Here is a 19,850-nt window from a genome sequence, read left to right as displayed (position 1 = left end):
TCAGGAAAACGCAGTTTTGATAAGTGTTCTTTTTGAATTTACAGTCTAGTGCTTGACATGCTCTGAAGTTGTGTGTTTTGATGGACGTTTTATGAGATAGCATGCAGCAAATCAGAAGTGACATGCCACAAATGGAGAGCTGGGCACACTTGATCGGGAGAAACAAGGCTGCATCTTTATTTAGCAACAATAAATGCACAAGAGGAGTAGGCAGATGTTCTTGCCAGGTGCTCATCTTGCTGTTTCTCCATGAGACCTGTGAGCCAGTAGGCATCCACTGTGGTTTGAAAGGAGCCACTGAGTGTTGTAAGACTAAACCATCTCTTCAGAGATGGCATTCTTTATTGTGATGACACAAAATGACAGAAATTGTGTTAAAATTGCACGCTGGAGCTTGATCAACGAAATCTGAGATGCAGTAAGTTGAAACAAAGAAGTTACTTCCTCATTAATTTGTTCAGTTTTTTACACTTGAACATATTTAAATTAACATTTTCTAAAAGTCATCTCATTTTTTTATGAGAGTCTTGTCAAATATGTAGCTAAGTTCAGTAATAAAAAGGTTATGATTATATGAATAGCATTTCTACTGTAGTGTGTGTTAAAATATAGGAACCTCCCATGAACAGATGCCAGGGAACATTTACTTTTTTCCTGATAATGGGAATACTCATTTTTTTCAATTAAAATCTCTTTTTAGATGTTAACATCACATGCTTTCAGTATGCAAGTAATGAGCTGTACCATAAAAAGGTTAACCTTTGCAAGCTGGTCACAGGAAGCATAAACAAATTAATGTTTGTCCATCGATAAAGGACATGATCTTCTTTGACATTCTCTTTTTTCAGTTTCTTAAATCTTGGACATCTGTGAAAAATAGAGGATCAAAACCTGAATTTATCTACATACATCTGCACATCAACCAGTCCGGCGTAAACCACTGGGTCAGAAGCATAATGCTCAAATTTTGTCTTTGAGTCTTCTCAGATTATTAGTGCGGTTTGTATCTGTCTACTTTGTGCTCTTTCTTGCATGCGTTTGTTAATTCATCAGGAAGCTATACAGTAAAATCAAGATTTTAGTATGAATGCATTCCCAGTCCATCAAGAAGGACCTCGTTTCACATTCTGAAGAACAAACACAGGCTTGATCCTAAGCTGCTGTGGGGTGGTGGTCAGAAGCCTGGTAACACAGACTAGTCGGGCTCTGAGGCGAACACACCTCTTTGGTGTCAGTCTTGGTCAGTTCTGCCTTCTTTCATGGCATGGCTTTGGGCATAGTTCCCTGAAGACTGTGCTGTCGAAGCCATGTGCTATAGTCGTGGCTACTGTTTCTTTCAACGCTGCCAGTTAGATCAGCTCCCCCATGTGAATCACACTGAGAAGTAACGAGGAAGAACATGGGGGATGGGTCCTAGACATCAGCCAAGCAAACGATTATCTACATGGAGTCAAAGATCAAACTACAGCCACACAGGGAAGAATATACCTGCTTGTGGTGGTCTACAATGTTCTTAAAAATGGTCTGTCCTGTAGAGATGCTTGCCACCATGGACCATCGTTCTAAGAAAATCCATTTTTTAAAAAAACCCCAAACAACAAAACCCACGTGAATTTCTTGCAAGAAAATAATCTGTATCTTGTCAATCAGTCTGTGAAGAGAGGAGCAAGCTCAGCCTCAGTATTCTTCCTGAACACTAGAGCTAACCAGAACAGTGTCTGATGAATGTTGTGGATTTTCGAGGTGTTGTGTCATATTGGAAGTGATTCATTAATAAACAGGAAAGAAGAGAACCTAACTTGTGTATGGTGTATTCTAATTAAGGATTGATCTGTGAAAGAGCCATGCACATGCTTAATGTTCCTCATTCTGGGTAGTTCAGTCTGCTTCAGCTGAAGTACCATAGAAGGTGATATGTGGAAGTCTGTGCAGGACCAAAATTTCAACATTCTCAGAATCTCCTTGTTTGCTACATGCATCCAACTAGGTGCTTAGCCCAAAGTCTTGAAGTTTGGATGTTACAGGTGAAAACAACTCTCAATTTGAGTGACATTTATGGATATTCAGAAAATGTTATTATCAGCATTTATGTTTTGGTTTCTAATATTAGTAGATTAAGATTGCAATACCTGTGATTGAAAACCAAATGGCCTTCATACAGCACAAAAATATTCCTTAATAGAAACAGAAATGTAAACAAGAAGAGAAAACACTCCCTTCTGAAGCTCTTTCTTTGGATTTTTTTCTTCTTGCTCCTTTAAGTCCTGCTTTCCTTCTCAGGGATTTGTTTCTTCTCCTAACTCCCTCTTCTCTGGTCTTTCCTTTCAGATGATGCCAATAAAGGGAAAAGGCAAGATTTCAAAACAAACAAACAAACTGGGGTCCATTGATTCTGTTGCTGCTGCTTTCAATATTGGTTTACTCTCAGCAGAGCCATTTTTAACTTGCAGAGTTTTAATGAATTCAGAACAAAGGAAATCCAAACAAACAAAGAATTGAGGGGTGTACTTAGTACACCTTATTTACTGCTTTTATTGAAAAGAGAAGTTAAGGCTGACCTGGAGGCATAGTTCCGTGCAATGCCAGATCTATTGTAGGTCCAATACCAGCCCTGATTGTTTGTCCCTGACATTTGTAAGGGCTGAGAGTGCTGTGTGGGCAGCATGCTGAGTTGTTAAAAGTGCAGATGGAGTGTCCCATGTCAGTCACCAACAACCTTCCAGCTGGTTGAGGGCCACCACTGGCAAAATCCCACGGGAGCTCTGTCTCATCCTCATGTGTAACAAAGGGAAGCACAGGTCTCTGGATCGGTACGACAAAACCAAAAAAAAGTAATCGGGAAATCATCAGGAATGGAGAGAAAACATGGAGTATTGCGTGTTGAGTGGGAGAAAGTAGCAAAAGCTACAGTCATTTTGGATCTGAATGCAGTTTTGTTGACAGACTCCATGAAAGTAGCCGTGTGAATTAGTGAGCCCAAGTCTGAGTTCGCATTCTTCCTTTGTTTTCCAGCTCAGTAATTAGCAACTTTTAATGTGCTTAGGTCTGCTGTAATTGAGAACTGATGACTGTTAAGGCAGCCCCTCTGATACTGAGCAGCTTGATAGCTGTTGGTGGGAGCCAAACTTCTCACAGAAATTGGGCAACAAAAGGACAACGTGAAGTCATTTCTATAAGCTGAAACAACATTATAGAATAAAATATAAAAAGAATCTTATACCTCAAGTATCCTTTCCACCTGTTGATCCAGAGAGGAAAACCCATATGGGCTCTAGATTGTGAAGCTGAGATAGGAAAGTAGTAACAGTCTGGTATTGAAAAACATACTACTTATCTCTCATACTAATACATTAAATTCTCTCTAATGCAAAATTCAGCAGCTAATAGCATGGGTCTTTGAAGGACTGCTTCTTGCTCTCTTTTCGGTACAGAAACACTGGAGCTGGTGCATGGCAATAATGCATAATAAAGTATTGATCAAAAATATATTCATAAATACACTCAGGTGGACTACAGCAAGAAGTGGTCGGACATATAACACAGATTATCATACACATCTACCTGAATTCCTTTTAGGTGCACAGCATAGCTTTTTAGAAGAAAAAAAGTACACCTGTGTTTTTTTTAAAAAAATAAATATTTTATTATAATGTTTGGTGAGTCATTCCAGTGGTTTGTGTCCTTCACTCTTAAGAACTGAATTTTATTCTGATTATTAATATCTACTTTTGTGTCTGCATATTAGATCATCGATGCCCTTATCTGTTATACTGCAGATTTTTATTTATCAATGTTCATTTTCTCTGTAGCTGTATACAGAGTGCATCCAGAGGTTCATCTTACCTAACATTAACCTAATGTCATTACTCAAAAGTTAGGCAGTAGTCTGAGATAGTCATTTGGACTCCCTGTTTAGTCTTAAAGGCAGTTCATCCCATCCTACTGTGTGACCGGGTTAGACTGGATGGCTGATGTTAGGTGGAATGCCTTCTACTTTGGAGCAGTGCTTTTCCTTGAGGTCTTTGAGTCTTTTACTACGTAATTTTCATCATTCCTTAGCATCTTTTTTGCCTTTCCTTGTTTGTTTACGTTATTCCCGAATTGTGATCACCGCAACTCAACACAGTACTGCTGTAGTGACCAGGCTAATGCCATCAGAAGGCACAAAGTCTTCTAGATCCTGTCAGTTTTTTGGCCTTAATGCTTCTGCACTGTATCCCTTCCTTCTATATGCAAAGATTATATTAGCCTCCACAGAATCAGTGCTTCCTCTCTCTCTGATTTCTTATCACTGTGATTGCATTTTCCATATGCTCCAAATAAATTAAAAACAAAGCAAAGAAAGCTCATTTGAGATGCATGACTTCTCAGTCAACTATAGTAAAGGTAAAAATGGTTCTGCTTTCATTCAGGGCAGAACCCTGTTTTGTGCTTAGCATTTCCCTCCGCCCTTTCTGTAAATGTGCTGTTTGTGAAATAAAGCTGATCTAGAATTAGGCTAGAGTTATGTTTGGGTTTGTTTCTAAATACTTACTTGCTAATATGCATTAAAATAGGCATTTACAATAGATTCTGTTTATTCAATACTAACAAGCAATACGGGATTTTAAAAAATGCATCTGTCAAGTTTCACGTTAGTTGCATGTTGATTGTTACATTGCTTTTGCACTGAGTTGTGTCAGAGGAATGATTTTTTTGGCCTACTTAGGAGTACTGTTTTGACAGAACAGTCTGAGGATTTAGGACCCAAAAAAATGAAAGGATCCAGCAAGCTGAAATACCTGATATATGGTTGTATTCTGTAGTAGACTAGGAATGTACTGGGAGTTGGATTTCCTTGGAGTTGGAATCAATGCTTTTAAAAAATTTGATAGAATGGTTTCAATTTGTATGAGAGATGTGGGGAGTGAGGGAGTGTTAATGGACCTGACTGGATTCAGCTACATGGAATTGTTCTGCCGCTACTGCATTTGTTTGCAATAGCATTTCCACTTTTTAAAATCTAGTAGCTATCTCACAGTATCTGGAAATATAGTGAAGACTGTGTAAATGGGACTGTGTGAGCCGGCACGGGCAGGACGCAGGAACAACCACAAACCCACGGATGAAATGCAAAGAGTAAATTTATTCTCACTGCCTTGTGACCTGGGGGATCTCTGCAGCAGCACCCGGGCAGGGATGCAGGTACCATGGTCCTTGCTAACCAGAAAGAGGAGAAGAAAGAAAAGATCTCAAACCTGCTGCTTTTGCCTGTATATCAGAGATTTTCACAGGCATACTTTTCCACTGTGCTTTGATCTTTCCCACAGCAGGGCAGGAATCTCGAGGATGTTCGATGAGGTGCCTCTGAGTCTATCGCAGGCCTGTGCTATCTAAATGCAGATGTTCTACCTGTCAAGCACACAAAGCTGAACAACAATTAGCATGATATATGTGTTTTTCGACACCCCAACTGCAAGTCACTTGAGTGTGTTTACAGTCCTCCTCACCAATCTTCTGCTGTATTCCCACAGGGACTAATTGAAATCCTGTCAAAATTCTGTATTTTCTGTTTTGGGGCTTAAATGTATTGACATTTATTGGATAAGTAGGAATTTTGACACTGGTTTGCCATTAAATGGGAGAATTGAGGATGTTGGGGGCCAACACTGTCAAGATCTGAGTTGCCACCTTTGTCTCTTTGTACCTCGGCTGTGGCTCAGGATTTACTTGGAATGGTGGTGACCACAAAATGTGAATTTGATATTAGAGAAATTACTGAGTCCAGAATGCTTGATCTCAGATTGGAAATTGTTTCTCCCTGCAGAGCACTGAATAGCTGTGAATTAAGATGAGCTGCATGTCTGGGTGCGGCTGAGGGCTTGAATCCAAAATCTATCATAATCCAGTGATAAAGCGTGCCAGTTTTGCTGCCTCCAGTAATAAAACAGAGCAGTCCTCACTAAGTGAAAGCACCGCTGAGGCAGTGGATGGAGGGGCCAGCTCTATCTCCAGCACAGCAACGCAGGAGCAATTGCCTGGGTTTTAAAAAATTCCGTCCTCTTCCATCCCACCCCCCTTTTATCTCCACAGCAGTGGGAAGGCAGCAGGAGTCAGGAGAGGGAGGAGAGTGCTGGACGCTGCGTGGAGCGGAGGGAGGAGTAGGAGAGGGGAATGCATAATGCGTGAGTGACAGAGAGCGTGCAGGCGGCTGGCTGAGTCCAGAAGACGCGGATGTCCATGTCCCCGGGTTTAGGTAGGTTTGTTGTCTCTCTGTTTGAGGTGGGAGTTGCTTTGGAAGCATCCTGTGTCATCTGCAGAGGTGTTCGCCGTCTGGCTGGAGGGTTCTGCCAGCAGCACCTGTTGCAGCAGGGACAGGGTTGAAGCAGTGGCAGACAGCGAGCGTGTGGCTCACCCCTGAGTGGCTGCTGGATAGTCAGAGTCTGCTAAGGTTTCTGTTGTTCCAGCAGCTCCTCTTTCTGCTCTGCAGAGCAGGGCAGGTGGAGACAATAGTATTTCCAATGGAAAATCCTATTCTCGGGGATCATATCAGGATGAAACTCAGTCTGAAGCATCCTAGCTGGCAATTTTTAACTCTCAGAAATGCACAGAACATAATTTGACTGTTTAAATTAGGTGAAGATAAAAGAAGTGGAGGAGCTGCGTGTGCATTCTGTGTTGCAAAGGAGAGTGAGTTCAAAGTAAGAATGAATTTTTCAAATCATCATCTGATAAGGAATGAGTTTCATTCCTTATCTGTTATATTCCTTATGAGTTATAATTAAAATATGCCATGTAAATGATTACAGTTGGAAACACTGCTCATACTTCTTGCTTTTGATATGCTGATTCTGTGTAAGACATTGCATAATTCACCCTGGCTAGCCCAGATAAAGTTAAGATCAAATGTATACGGAACTGCTTGCCAAACATCAATCATTGTTTTTTAATGAGCCTATAATCGCTTTATAGTGCAGATGTGAAATAACATGTGATTTTAAAACGCCCTGTTCATTATACAGAAGCTGAAAGTGGTTTTTTTCTGATAATACTTTGCACTCATCTTCAAGAATGAGTCAGTTAAATAATAAGCATTTTGAGAATCTGCCATGAGGGCAGTTCAGTAACTGAAGGTAGAATATGATATATTTAGTCTATCTGTCCCTTAAACCTAAACCAAGCTTTCTCCTACTAAATGTATTCAGTGTTTCTATGTGGAAGGGAGAACCGGACACCTGAGGAAATAAAATAATTTGTGGCATATTAAGCTTAGAATTGAAATGGACAAATATTTGATAATGTAAAAGCTAACGTTTTTCGAGGGCATACAATTTTTGATTTCTAATTTATTGTTATTACTAATATTTATGTTGTTACTGATTTCTAACATGCTGTTTTGTGCTTTACTTGCTTTCTAATACATTTTTGTGTTTTAATAGATTTACATGAAGAATTCAATGGTATTTACTAAATTTGCATCTGAGTGAACTAATTTACATCGATAAGGGGAGCACATGCCTATTAGCTCATAACTGGTCTGTGTCCTTGTCACATGGAAATCAATGGGGAAAATGATATTTGCTTTTGTGAGAACTAGTGCTGGGCAGTTTATTTGTGCTGTCAGCATTTTTGAGGCTGAAAAGTCATACTGGATAAGTTTTACAGAGTTGATACTAGTGAATGAGATTGATCCTTATGCATTCAAACCTGCAGTGCAATACTTCCCTTGGAAATTGTCGTGAGCTTTATTTGAATGAAGTTTTCAGAATCAGGTCTAAATCATAACCTGCTATTAAAACTTCTAACATACATGGAATTTTGTTATTTAAACTTATTGTCTTCCATGGGTTTTTTAATTTGGTTTTGGAATTCCATTTACAAAAAAAAAAAAAAAGTGCTTAAGTGTGCTGGTGCTTACAAACATGTTTTCCTTAATACGTGAATATGATGACTGTAACTGAACTACTGGAAAAGCTATAAAAGCATATATCTTTAGTGTGTAACACTAAAGAAGAATACCACCACAGAGGGCTGCAAGGATCTCAGTCATCGGGGACAAAAAATTTATGGAAATTTTGGAGAAAAATATTGATGACCCACAAATCACCTTTGGTATCGTTACACAGCTACTATAGTTGTTCAGAATCGCAACATGGTAGTGATGAGGTGATTATTAATTATTTACTTTTAAAAGTACATAGCAATGGTCTATAAGCTTAGGAAAACTTTAATCTCAGAATGTTTCACTGAAAACTTGGTGGAAAAGTATGTCCTTGCATCACACTTCAAGGAAAGGGAGAATTAAAATTTGATCAACTACATCTGAAGTTTTATAGCCTAAGGTGCTTTTGAAAGCATCAAAACAGTAAGCTGTATGTCTGACTCCTGATATTATTTGAGATGGGGTATCTGATGCAATTTAGCTTTGTTTCAATGCTGGATAACCCTGCTCTCTGATTTTTTTCTTTCTTGGCCAGCCTCTTCCAGTGTGCTTGGGGTATTGGGTCAATTTAGTTCTTCAGTAAGAAATACAAAAGTCTGGGTAGATGAGAGAAAATACAAAAAATATGCTGAAATTCTTTGCTCAGGGACTATTAGGCCTTGACCTCCTAAAGATATAATCACATACATAACTATTTTTAAATGTGTAATCCTATTGATTGGTTTTACTCATTTGTAGAATTCGTGCTTGTGTTTCAGCTCTCCAAGACTGGCTGATTTAGGTATAGTCACTGTTGTATATAGCGGTGAGTATAACACTTTTCTTCACTAGAAATAAAGGTACATATTATCTGAATACTTGTTTCAATATGTATTAAGACTCAGGTACTATATAACATCTCCATCATCCAGTCAAAGTTTACAGAACCATTTCTGTCGGTTGTAGGCATTTGCTGCTGTTCTAGAAATTCAAGACTACATCTGCCTAATAGGAACTATATTACTGTTTCCTAGGGAAAAAAAAAAAAAAGATTGACAGGAAGAATCAATGTTAGAGGCCATTTATCTCATTCCAGGTGGACCCACTGTAACATTTTTTACTCTGAAAAAAGTTATCGAATCATAAATGATACTGTTTCTGCACAGCTGCACTTGCTTAAATCACTCTCTGAGTGAATAATCTCAGTGGAAAACACTTTGTGTCAATAAACATTTTCAAGATTGAATTTATTCCTTACATGAGAACATGTGGGCTGTTTGCAGAAAGAATTTGGAAACCAGGAGTTCTGAAATGTGCTTAAAATATGAAGAACATTGTTTCACAGATTGGCTTATTAATATTTCCTATAAAAATAGTTAAAGTTGTTTAAATTCCCTTTAGTGAAATACTTTGTAAGTTCAAACCAAGGTTGCTATTAAGATAAAGTTGTACTTATTCAAAAAGGCTTATATGATAGGCTAAATTTCTCTAGCAAAACAACAGAGAAGATGCTTTCCATGTTCATTGCAGCTTTTGTGTTTGTGGATTTTTTTAGCAAGTTGAAGACAAAATTTCCTCTAGAACCTTATAGCAATACCTTTTTATATACCAAGAGATTTTTGTTTGGTTATCTCATTTTGTATCTAGTATAGATTTATTAGTTAGAGTGCAGTTATGATTCTCATTTTCAGATGGCAGAAGACAGTTCCTTCTCCTCAGTCACTTAAGTCACTTATCCTGGACTGGTCCAATACATTACTGCTCTGAATTGTTTCAAGCTTTGCTTCATTAAGGATTTAACATGGCCTTAATTCAGCCATCTGTTATGGGTTTGGCAGTCCAACAGATCTGAGGTATTGGTCAGAGCTTTAGAAATTTCCCACATTTTTAAAGGTTAGGAAAAGAGCTACCTTTATGAATAGATTTTGAATAATTCTCAGCAAGACAATGGTGCAGAAGTGGAGTAAAAAATGCATGTCATTCTCTGAAGCACAGGGTCCCCTGTCTGCCTTTAGCTTTGCTGAAAGGCAATTAGCATTTCAACCAGCCAATTTGGTTACATGCAATGAAGTACTTGGGTTTGTAATTTGCTGCTCTCGGCTTGGTGCTGTTGAGAACTAGCTCTGTGTAATCCTCTCAAAGCACCTTTCTTTCCAGCATAGTTATTGTTGCTGGTCTTAAATAACTAATCGACAAAGAGATTTCCTTGTCTTGAACCACAGGGTGCCTTAGAAGAACGAAAAGAAATACCCAGTTAATAAGGGAATGATTATAATTATTAAATAGTGATTATTAAATTGTGACATAGGTTAAAAGGTTTAGAAAGCCAAGGAAAGCACAATACAAGATAAAGGTAGTGTGGGAAGTCTTTGAACCCAAACAAATTTTGCTTGGGGAGTTCTCTTTGCAACATAAATACTTTATCCTGTGTTTTATTTAAGAACGGATTGCCCAGATTTAAGAGATGATTTCACAGTATAGATTAGAGTGAGGACCACCAGCTAATCATCTTCTTGGAAATGGTACAAATATATTTTTACTTCTACAGAAAGAAGTTTTTGGGGGAAATTTGTAAAATACAGATCTGTAATAAAATCAACATTCTTTGCTGCAATCTAATAAAAAATGAATACATTTAACTGTAGAAATGAAGCTTTTTTTGTTATGCATCTTAAATTTAACATGTATAGTTGATACAAATTTTCATGCTTAATAATACACTTTTACGAACTCAAGAATGACTCACTGACATGGTTATTTTAGTAATTAGGCAAGACATTACAATTCTGCTTGGCTTGTACATGAGTATTAACTTGTAAGAATCCAATGTGGATAGCAATAGTTCTTCTGCCGGTATACCTGAAATAATGCCATCTAATCCCCACCATGGGGCTGTAATTTACTGTTCTATACCTTACAGACCTTTTTTCTTGCAAGATTATTTTGTGTGAAGCGCTATTGCAAAACAGGTTGTTATACTTTTGGTTTTAAGTATGAAAAATAACCACTACAATGCAGAAGCTCGTAATTACTTTTTCTGATATATGATATTCATGCAGGCCATAGTACTTCATTCAGGACAAGTAGTAGGTATTTGAAGCTATGGTAGCTTTGTCATCAGTTCACATGTTCTGAAAATATGTTAAGTAAAAAAGTTGAGGACATGTGAGAAACTTCCAAAGTAGAGATACAAATGGAAGCTGTTGTGGACCTTTAGGTCTTTACTGAATTAGAATAAATGGGTGTTCCTCTCTGAAGCCTGCAGACCTTCCTCTGTTGGATTTCTGGTTCCATATGTGTTAGAGCCTGACCCTGTGGCAGGCTCAGTCGTGCAGTTACTTCCACAGCAACCATGAGCTGGGAGTGCTAATCACCTTCATGGCTGGCTTGGTTTTAGTTTTGTTTGGGTTTATTTGGTTTGGTTTGGGTTTTTTATCTGCCTGCTTTTTTGTGCAAGAAACCATTTGAGAGAGAGTATGGGTGCTTACAGTGTCTCAAGCCCTACTTGGAGCAAAATGCCAGGGTAAAAAGTTCCAGACCCTAGTTCTGGAAAACTCTGTAAAATAATTTCTATTAGTGAAAGATGTCTGCTGTTTTCCTTAGAACTATATAGGTGGAAAAGGATTTCCAGTGTGGAGTTGAAAACAAGATGTACCTTTTGCTTAACCTATACTATATGTTAAGTGGAACTATTCCAAAATCATATCTGTTTTTTTACAGTATATAGTTAGAACTATATATGGATAGATTCTCATCAACTGCATGAGCTAAATTAAAATTTCTGCAGCTGAAATCACTGTTGTTTTGTTGATACAATTTAGTGCAAATTCTGATTTCTACTGGTGTATTTCTTAACATTGTTAATTAGCAGATTTCAGCCAAAGTTTGTTTACATTAGACTCTGATCTCTGTTCTAAATATAAAATAACCTTAATAACTCCAAGTCGTTTCACTGGAGGTACTCTGGGAAAAAACAGATTTTACAGCTAGTCAAAATTATTGTCTGGTTCTCTGTTTGACCAGCAAATTATAAGGTAACTAAAAATATTTGTAGAAGAGGCTTGAGTTCTTTCTGCTTGCTGCTAGCAAACGGAAGTAATGGATTCAACACTGCTTGAGAGTTTTGCCCTTTATTCAGTGCTCAGAATGAGAACAGGCAAAGCAGGCAGTTACCTCAGAAAGCCTTGAGCATTACCTGGCTTAAGAGGTAAAACTTGGTTCACCAGTGAGGATTACATGCTTTAGAAGTTAAAATTTAAGGTTATAGTTTAGATCCACTCAGATCCTTATGAGGAAGTGAAAAGAAGCTGCCAGAAATCTTGCAAGGGGTTCTCTGGGCTTATTACACTTTTTACCTCTCAGTGACCTCTAATAACGGGATGAGATGATTTGGATTTCTCATCAGGCCTTTGTCTTGGCCTCGGCTTGAAGATTTACCACTTGCAGTACTGGTTCCTGGCTGTGATGATAGATTTACCTTTCTGACTAGTAAATATAAATATGATGTCAGGAAGCTTCAGCATCTTTTCTTCCTTAGGATAAGATGTCTATGTTGAAGGGTGCTTGTCTTTTTCAAGGGAACATAATTGAATGAGCAAGAATTTTCATATGGAGATGTTGTTCAGGTTACATTAAATTGGCCATTCCCAGTGATACATCTGGTCATATATAATAAGATTTTTTAAAAATATTGCAACCGTTAGAAAGCGAATGGTCAGGAGAATCGCTGACTGATGTCAGTGTCATTAATCTCAAATGCAGATAAATCTTCTTAGCACCTGAGGTTGCACTGTGGTACTGTTCTGTCACGGCAGCAATAGTGAGTAGGTAAGTAAGCAGCTGAGCCCAAAAACTTCAGGACAGTGAAAGCTGATCAAGGGATTTTCAGCACCTAGTTGTCTGCGTTTGTGCTTTGGCTAGCACTTTCCAATGTTAGTAATAAGAAGGGGGGTGATGGGCAGGTACCCGGAATGTCTTTGTAGTAAAGAGGAAGACAGGAAGCCCTAGGGAAGAAGTGGACGCAAAGACACCCAGTGACACTGAATAATGTGCATGGAAATTGGTGAGACAGACCCTTGCCCCAAATGCTGCAACTATTAGTGCAGTCCCAGGGTGCAGACAAAGCAGTACTTGTTGTGACTGACTATAATTCTCATGCTTTATCCACCTTGAAGCAGGTTGAAGGCAAAAAAGTAATGCAGGAACATATTATTTTGAAATAGTACCTTTAGAACACTCTCTTTTCCACTCTCTATTAGTGAGAGACTTACATATCCCACATCCAGACAAAAAAGCCCAAACCAAAAGAGAAACAACAACCAACAGAGCAGATCTGCGTAATACCCACTGCCCAAATGCTAAGCTTTGCAGTCACAGCTGTTGTGTCCTCCTTTGCATATGTGTGAACTGTGGGAACTTTGAGGCAAAGAAAACCCCAGACTGAAATAAAATATTTCTCTCTTAATTTGGGATCATGACAACATAGAAAGGAGAAGTTCAGTAAATCAAAGTTTTTATAATTCCCGCTGCTTTCCTAGGTTGTTCTCCAATACTGTTGCAAATGTCAGTGGTTCTGAGAACACCTAAAATAAAAATGCTGAAAATATGCAGGTTTTTAATATGGTTCTACAACAGGTGCAGCAGGGGCAATGGCCTTGTGAAACTTCTTGCTCTGTGCTGTCCCTGTGTACTACAGAGAATATCCTCTTTACATATGAAAGAGCACATGTATCTCTCTCCCATTGTATTCAGCCAAAGATGCTGCTGGGTGCTGACATCTCTGCTGTGAATAGACTTCTCTCTGGCAACCATTGATGGCTGCAATGCTGTACTCAATGCAAAGTACTAGGCATGCCAGTTTTTGAATGTTCTACTTGGCTGGGTATTTGTAATCACAGGGAGTAGACAAGGACAGGCAGTGAAAAGTGCACTAGGCTTTACGCTTGCTCTGCTGCGCTGCGTCCGTGGACTTTAGAAATCTGCAATGGGTTGTGCGAAGGTGGGCGGTGGTAATCAAGTTGTAGCTGCTGGGTGGGAGAGGTGCTGCTTCAGCGTACCTGCTTGCTTCTGCTTCCGAGCAGCAGTGGCAACTCTGAGGTACATGAATCCCTCATTCCACCTCCTTCTTTGTGAGGAACTCCCCTTTCTTTTGCCATTCTCCATTCCATATCTGGCTTTTTACACTCATTTCAGATTTGGAACCTTTCACAGCCCTTTCCCTTCCCGACCTCTCCATGTGCCGCTAGTCTGTAGGTTCCCTCATCCTCCAATGAAAACAGCCAGATGATCTTTTCATTCTTAAGGAGTTTGATTTATTAAGCACAGAAGCCAGTGTAAAAATCTGCAGAAAAGACCACTCATTCTTTATAAACTTTAAAATCTTCATCTGAAATTTGTTCCTGAAACTCAGCGGAAAAAGTAAACTAATACCAGTGATCCATCAGTTACAAGAAATGCCAGTTTCATAAGGCTACCTCTCCTTGACTCCAGCTGGGCAATAGATTGAAATGGTATTCCTTGTATAATTTGTGACGTTACTGTGGAAATTACTGTGTGGAATCAGCATATGCTGTGCTAGGATCTACATGAGTATTCTGTGTTTTCAGGGGAAACACAAATGCACTTCAGAAAGTGCCATAAAACACAGACTAAAATAAAATGTTAGTTAGGGTTCATGACTCAGAATTCTGAGTTACTTTTTTTTAATTATATGGCTGAAGAATGTGATTTTTAGGCTCTTAAGATTCTTTAACAGCATTAAAATGTCAAGATAACTGTTTGAGAGATACTTTTTTTTTTGTTCTTGATGCCAGAAACTTTTATTATAAACCCCTTACAAACATCATCTAAGCCACAATACATAACATTGCTTTAAACTGGTACTACAAATCATTATTCAAAATGGTTTTAGTCAGAACATGGTAACAGAATAGTTGATCCGTTGACTTGTACGTACTCTGAAGATATATAATATTCCATTGCTTGTTGGTGTTTCAAAAACATTTAAATGACTTTGAATCATTAATCTATTTTAAATCCTGACTGAATATCCTGGATTGAGAGAACTGAACTCAATAGTATTTGTCTGAAACAGCAGGGAGTATTTGATGCACCAACCACATAGTTTACCAAAATTTACCAGTCAACAAGGACTAGAGTTTCAGCTTCATTAGGAAAAAAACCCCAAAACCTCACAATGATATACTGGGGTGACGGAGGTGGGGAAGGGTTGTCTTTTAATCCCTGATCTTCTAAAGGCTTCTGCTGAACTTTATGCAATGCAGTTAATGAGGAACAAATTGTGTTCCCATATAAATTTATGTAGGAGTTTAGTGTACAAAGTGAGTTCATATTTAACAAAGTAAAATACTGTGACCAGTAATCTCTTTTCGGCTATTTGAATAAATTTGTTCTGCATTCTCTGAGTCTTGATCTATGTTATTTTTTACCATATTACATAAATTTTTTAAAATAATGATTTTCAAACTTGAGTTTATATAAACAGAGTAAAAACTACTTTTGGCAGGCCGTGCAAAGTAAATCTTAGTACAAATAATGTAACAAGGAAGAATACACACCAGCTAAATAATTGATGGTATGATTGTGAAACCTCTCTTGTTCCACAGAAGTAATCCTATAGTTTTAGAATGCTCTCTAGTAGAAGTAATAGAATTCAAGTAATTCTAAACTTTGTAATCTTGCCCTCAAGGATCATGTTTTCAGTATTATTTACTAGAAGCATGTACCGTGGGAAGATATTTGCGAAGCCTATGACAAGGTAACAGCTGAAGCTAAAAGGTCAACAAATTCCTCAGTTTAGTATGGATGATGCCTGCATCTGCAGACAGTGTAATTGTCTCAGAGTTTACAAAGGTTAGACAACTGTTCTCTTTCCAGCTTGAAGGCTTGTATTCTTCAGAGCAGTTCTACATAAAACCAACAAAAACAACTTGCAAGTTAATAGTCAACTTTGAAAATGCCGACAATTTTAAATCCCAGGGGTTTTATATATATATATATATATTATATTTGCTTTCTACTTTAAGCTTTTTCTACACCAGAATTACTAAATAGATAGATATGTACGAAGCAAGCATTGTTCCTGAAAGTCTGTTACACATTGAATTCTCAATAAGAGCGATGGATATCTTGGAGGACTGTATTCATGCTAATAAAAGTTTATAGCAATGTGAAGTTCTACAGCAAAATTATTTTACTGTGTGACATTTTTGCTAGAAATAACGAAACATTGTTCAAATAGGTTGTAAAGTGGATAGTTGTTTTCACAAGGAAAATGGTTAGTCCTGATTTTTTTGCACTTTCATTGCTCGCCTGTTCCCTCTGAGATGTTCAGTAGAGCTAGGTGAATTTTTTACCACAAGTAATTAAAATCGGCTAATTTTGTCATTCCACCAGTCTCTGCTTGTAGGAATTCTGAGAGACACTGACAGTTTTATTGACTGTACTTCCAATTTATTTAATGTCATGTCTGTGGATAATTTTTGTTCTTTAACTTGCCTGAAAGCTGTTTATTTCATGTCCTCACAACATAAAATTAACCCTTGCCCAGACAGAATTTATTGTAAAATTAATCAAAGTCTTAAAGTCTTTCTGAAGCTGTGTTAATTTTAGTGATCTGAAGGCTATCTTATTCTCTGATCAGAGCAAAATTAAAGCTACCTGACTGAGTACATAAAACACCCAGAGTCTGCACTGGACCTCAAGTGTATTCTATTGCACACACTTTGCAAAAATATGTTTCGAAATACACATGACATTTTCTGTTTCAGTGATCATTTATGACTAAATATTAATTTACTGTCACTCGTAAGTAATGAAAACAAGTGCTTTGCAAACATGGCTGAGCTTAAATGTTATTGATATGCAAATATTAATGTAATATGTTCTGAACAGTTTGTCCAACCATAATTGACCAGATTTGTCTGGTAAGCATAGCACTTGGAAGTATAATTTTAGCAGAGTGACATTTTATTTATATGTGCAATTACAAAAGTATTGTTTTGTACTGAAATTTTAAAAAGTAACATTATAAAATAGTGACTACAGATTAAAATAAACTTCCTGAAAGAACTAATTCCATTAAAGATCCATGCTGTAATGCTTTTTAGTGTTTAGAGCACAACTTTGTTCTTGTGGTTTGTTCAAAAATTTCTCAGATCCTTATGACAGGAATCTGCTTCGTCCAAGTTCTCAGTTCTGGTCAGCACTGTACAATATGAGCCTCTGCATAACATAGCAGCTGTTTCCAATTTGTTGTGCCAGAGCCTTGTAAAAACGTGTCTTTCACAGTATCAACACCTGATGACTCTACTAAAACTTAAACTTGTATATTACATTACATAACCAGACTCTGATGTAAGAGAAATACACCACCTTAGTTTTAAGTTGTCTTATCCTAACAGAAAAGTAAACTAGACATTGTGTAGGAACAAATAAAAATAAAGGTCTGGCTGTACAAAGGTTACAATGGCATTAAAATGTGCCACAGTGATTCTTCATGACAAGAAAACATGAAAGAATCATGGGATAAGAGAAGCAGTGAAAAGAATCTCAACTAAATATGCAAATATTTAAGAACGTTTCATGGTCCATAAGTTGCCAGAAGATAGTCTATGAGATGACTGCAAACATCCAACCCTTCACCCTTCCTGCCAATTCATGTTTATTTCTAAAGAGAATCAAGAGAGCAAATAAAGTGGAAATAAAACTGTCAACCTTTAAGCTAATTATTTCTTGGTTGACAATGGAAACAATTGTGGAAATGTCATTGTTTTTTCTTAAGAGATGTTACTTTCTTTCTTGAAAGTATTCCTCCACTTGAAAAAAGTTGATAAATACTGTCTAGAAAATCACTGGATGAAAATTATGAAAATAGAATTAGATGTAGATGATAATTACATTATCTGACTTGGTTATAGCTGAGATCTGTGCATGTTTTCATCTAATTTGTGAAGCTCACAAGATAATCACCACATTTGAAGGGCTGAGAAGGGTTGGATTGGTAAGGTCGACCAGGAATGTTTTATGTATTTTAGATTCACAATTTATTTTTAATTATTCTTTTCTTTTTCTATAGGGATGCCCTCTGCTTTTTTATTAGTTTATTTGCTTTTAGCATTACTCATTCATTTCGCATCTGGAGAAACAGAAGTGAGGTTCAGCGGACAAACAGAGTTCGTAGTTAATGAAACAAGTACAACTGTTATACGTCTTGTAATTGAAAGGACAGGGAAGCCTGCTAACATCACAGCAATTGTGTCGGTAAGAAACTATGCCAATTATATTCTCAGTAAATACTATCTTTCTGAAGTTTTGAATGTTGCCTGTTTTTATCAAGCCAGTGAAAAAGAGGGTGGTATTTCCCTGAGACAGTGCTTCACTTTGAAGAAACAACACCCAGTTTCTGTAACTGAGTAAATCCCTGCTGGCTGCATCAGTAGTTTCAAAATAATGGTATAAACATCTCTACGGTGAGCCAGCTCCTACTGGTCAAGCAGAAGTCCAAACTGGTTTGATTTTGATTGTGGCTGTGAGCTCATACTGAAAATGTAGGTATATAACAATTTTTCCTTTTTTAGATTACTGTAGAACCAGCAATTTAACAGCTACTTCACTGTTTAAGTCAGATTTCCATATGAATTTTAAAAATTACATTGTTCACTTGGAGATCAGAGTTAGTAGTTTTACATTATTTCCTGTATTTCTTAGCTGTTATTAACCATGATCTCAATTCCCTTTAAAAGTTTAAACCCCTTAGAGCATGCTATACCATATGTGTATGGAGTAAGATGATATGTGGTATGAGTACTACACGAGAACACAGCAGTGTGCCAGAGAAGATGTACTGCTTAGGAATTTCTACAGTCTGTAGACAAAAGAAATTATCTCTTTCTGCACAATATTTATTCTCCTGTAACTAAGTATGAAAAATATATGTCTTAGAAATTATGTGGAATAGCAATTGATCTGTAGGGATTTCACACGTTATTAACATCTGAGGAGAAGATCTTGAGAAAATGTGATTGTACTTTGAAACTAGTGCTCTTTACTGGTGTAACAAGCAGAGCAACTTAGTTTCCTTATTAAGGACCTGAAATTCCTAAATTTGTTTCTAACATGAATATTGTGATCAGCTCTTTTAGGAAGATGTTTGTAGCCTGTTTTTTGTAAGAGCTTTTTTGGTTAAGCCTGGTGTTGGCTCAGATACATAAAAAGCAGTGGCCAGTATGTCCAGTGATAGGTGAGAGCTGCAAAAATACCTTCCATACTTTGTTTCCTCTTCACTGAACTTCTAATTTCACTGTTCTTGAACAAAGAATAACCTTTTTCACAATGGTTCATTCAAACCTTTAGTGCCTATGAGGATGGTAATTTCAGGTGTGGCAGCTATGCTGGTTCAGTTGCTTCTCTCCATTTAGTCTCAGCTGCCAACTGTAAACTTAACCTAGACTTGTTGCTGTCCTGACACTACTGCTTTTGTAATCTCTCTTCTAACCACCTTACTTAACAGTAGAATCAGTGGGATTTTCTTTTGTTGACTGAAATGAAAACAGGGCTCTTCATTATAGAAGACTTTATCTTGCCAACTTTGGCAATCAAAATGGTAAACTAGGTTAAACTCCTAGGCTCCTTCTCGTCCCCAGAGTGAGACAGGAAGGCAGAGGGCAGTTATATCTTAAGGTAAGTTTGATTCAGGTAGGGTGTTGTGAGGTATACAGATCTGTGCTAGGAAGAGCTTTTCTGCTGAAAAACTGGTCATATGGTGTGTTACTCAAAAGATACCCAGTTACAAGGAAGACAGTCATAAATGGTTCTGAATAAAGTGTTGTGTTTGTTTTGGTTTGGTTTTTTTTTTTTTTTTTTTTCCTGGTTACTCAGCACGGATACAAGGGTCTATAATCTATACCTTCTGTCCAGAAATTAACTGTAT

At 37.5% G+C, this 19,850-nt stretch overlaps 1 protein-coding gene across 1 annotated transcript in view; it reads left to right on the top strand.

Annotated features, from left to right (window-relative positions):
* Nucleotides 1–6,210: 6,210 nt before the first annotated feature.
* ADGRV1 (adhesion G protein-coupled receptor V1) overlaps nucleotides 6,211–19,850 on the top strand; it is a 297,357-nt gene continuing 283,717 nt past the window's right edge. Inside the window, exons 1-3 of the mRNA XM_074812785.1 lie at nucleotides 6,211–6,235; nucleotides 6,616–6,680; nucleotides 17,997–18,181. Coding sequence (XP_074668886.1) covers nucleotides 17,999–18,181 — 183 coding nt within the window. The 5' untranslated portion in view covers nucleotides 6,211–6,235; nucleotides 6,616–6,680; nucleotides 17,997–17,998. The remainder of the gene's footprint in view (nucleotides 6,236–6,615; nucleotides 6,681–17,996; nucleotides 18,182–19,850) is intronic.

Source organism: Strix aluco, chromosome Z (assembly GCF_031877795.1).
Source record: "Strix aluco isolate bStrAlu1 chromosome Z, bStrAlu1.hap1, whole genome shotgun sequence".
Lineage (NCBI taxonomy): Eukaryota > Metazoa > Chordata > Aves > Strigiformes > Strigidae > Strix > Strix aluco.
Note: the sequence above shows the minus strand (reverse complement) of the source record. Positions and strands in the feature narration are given on the sequence as shown.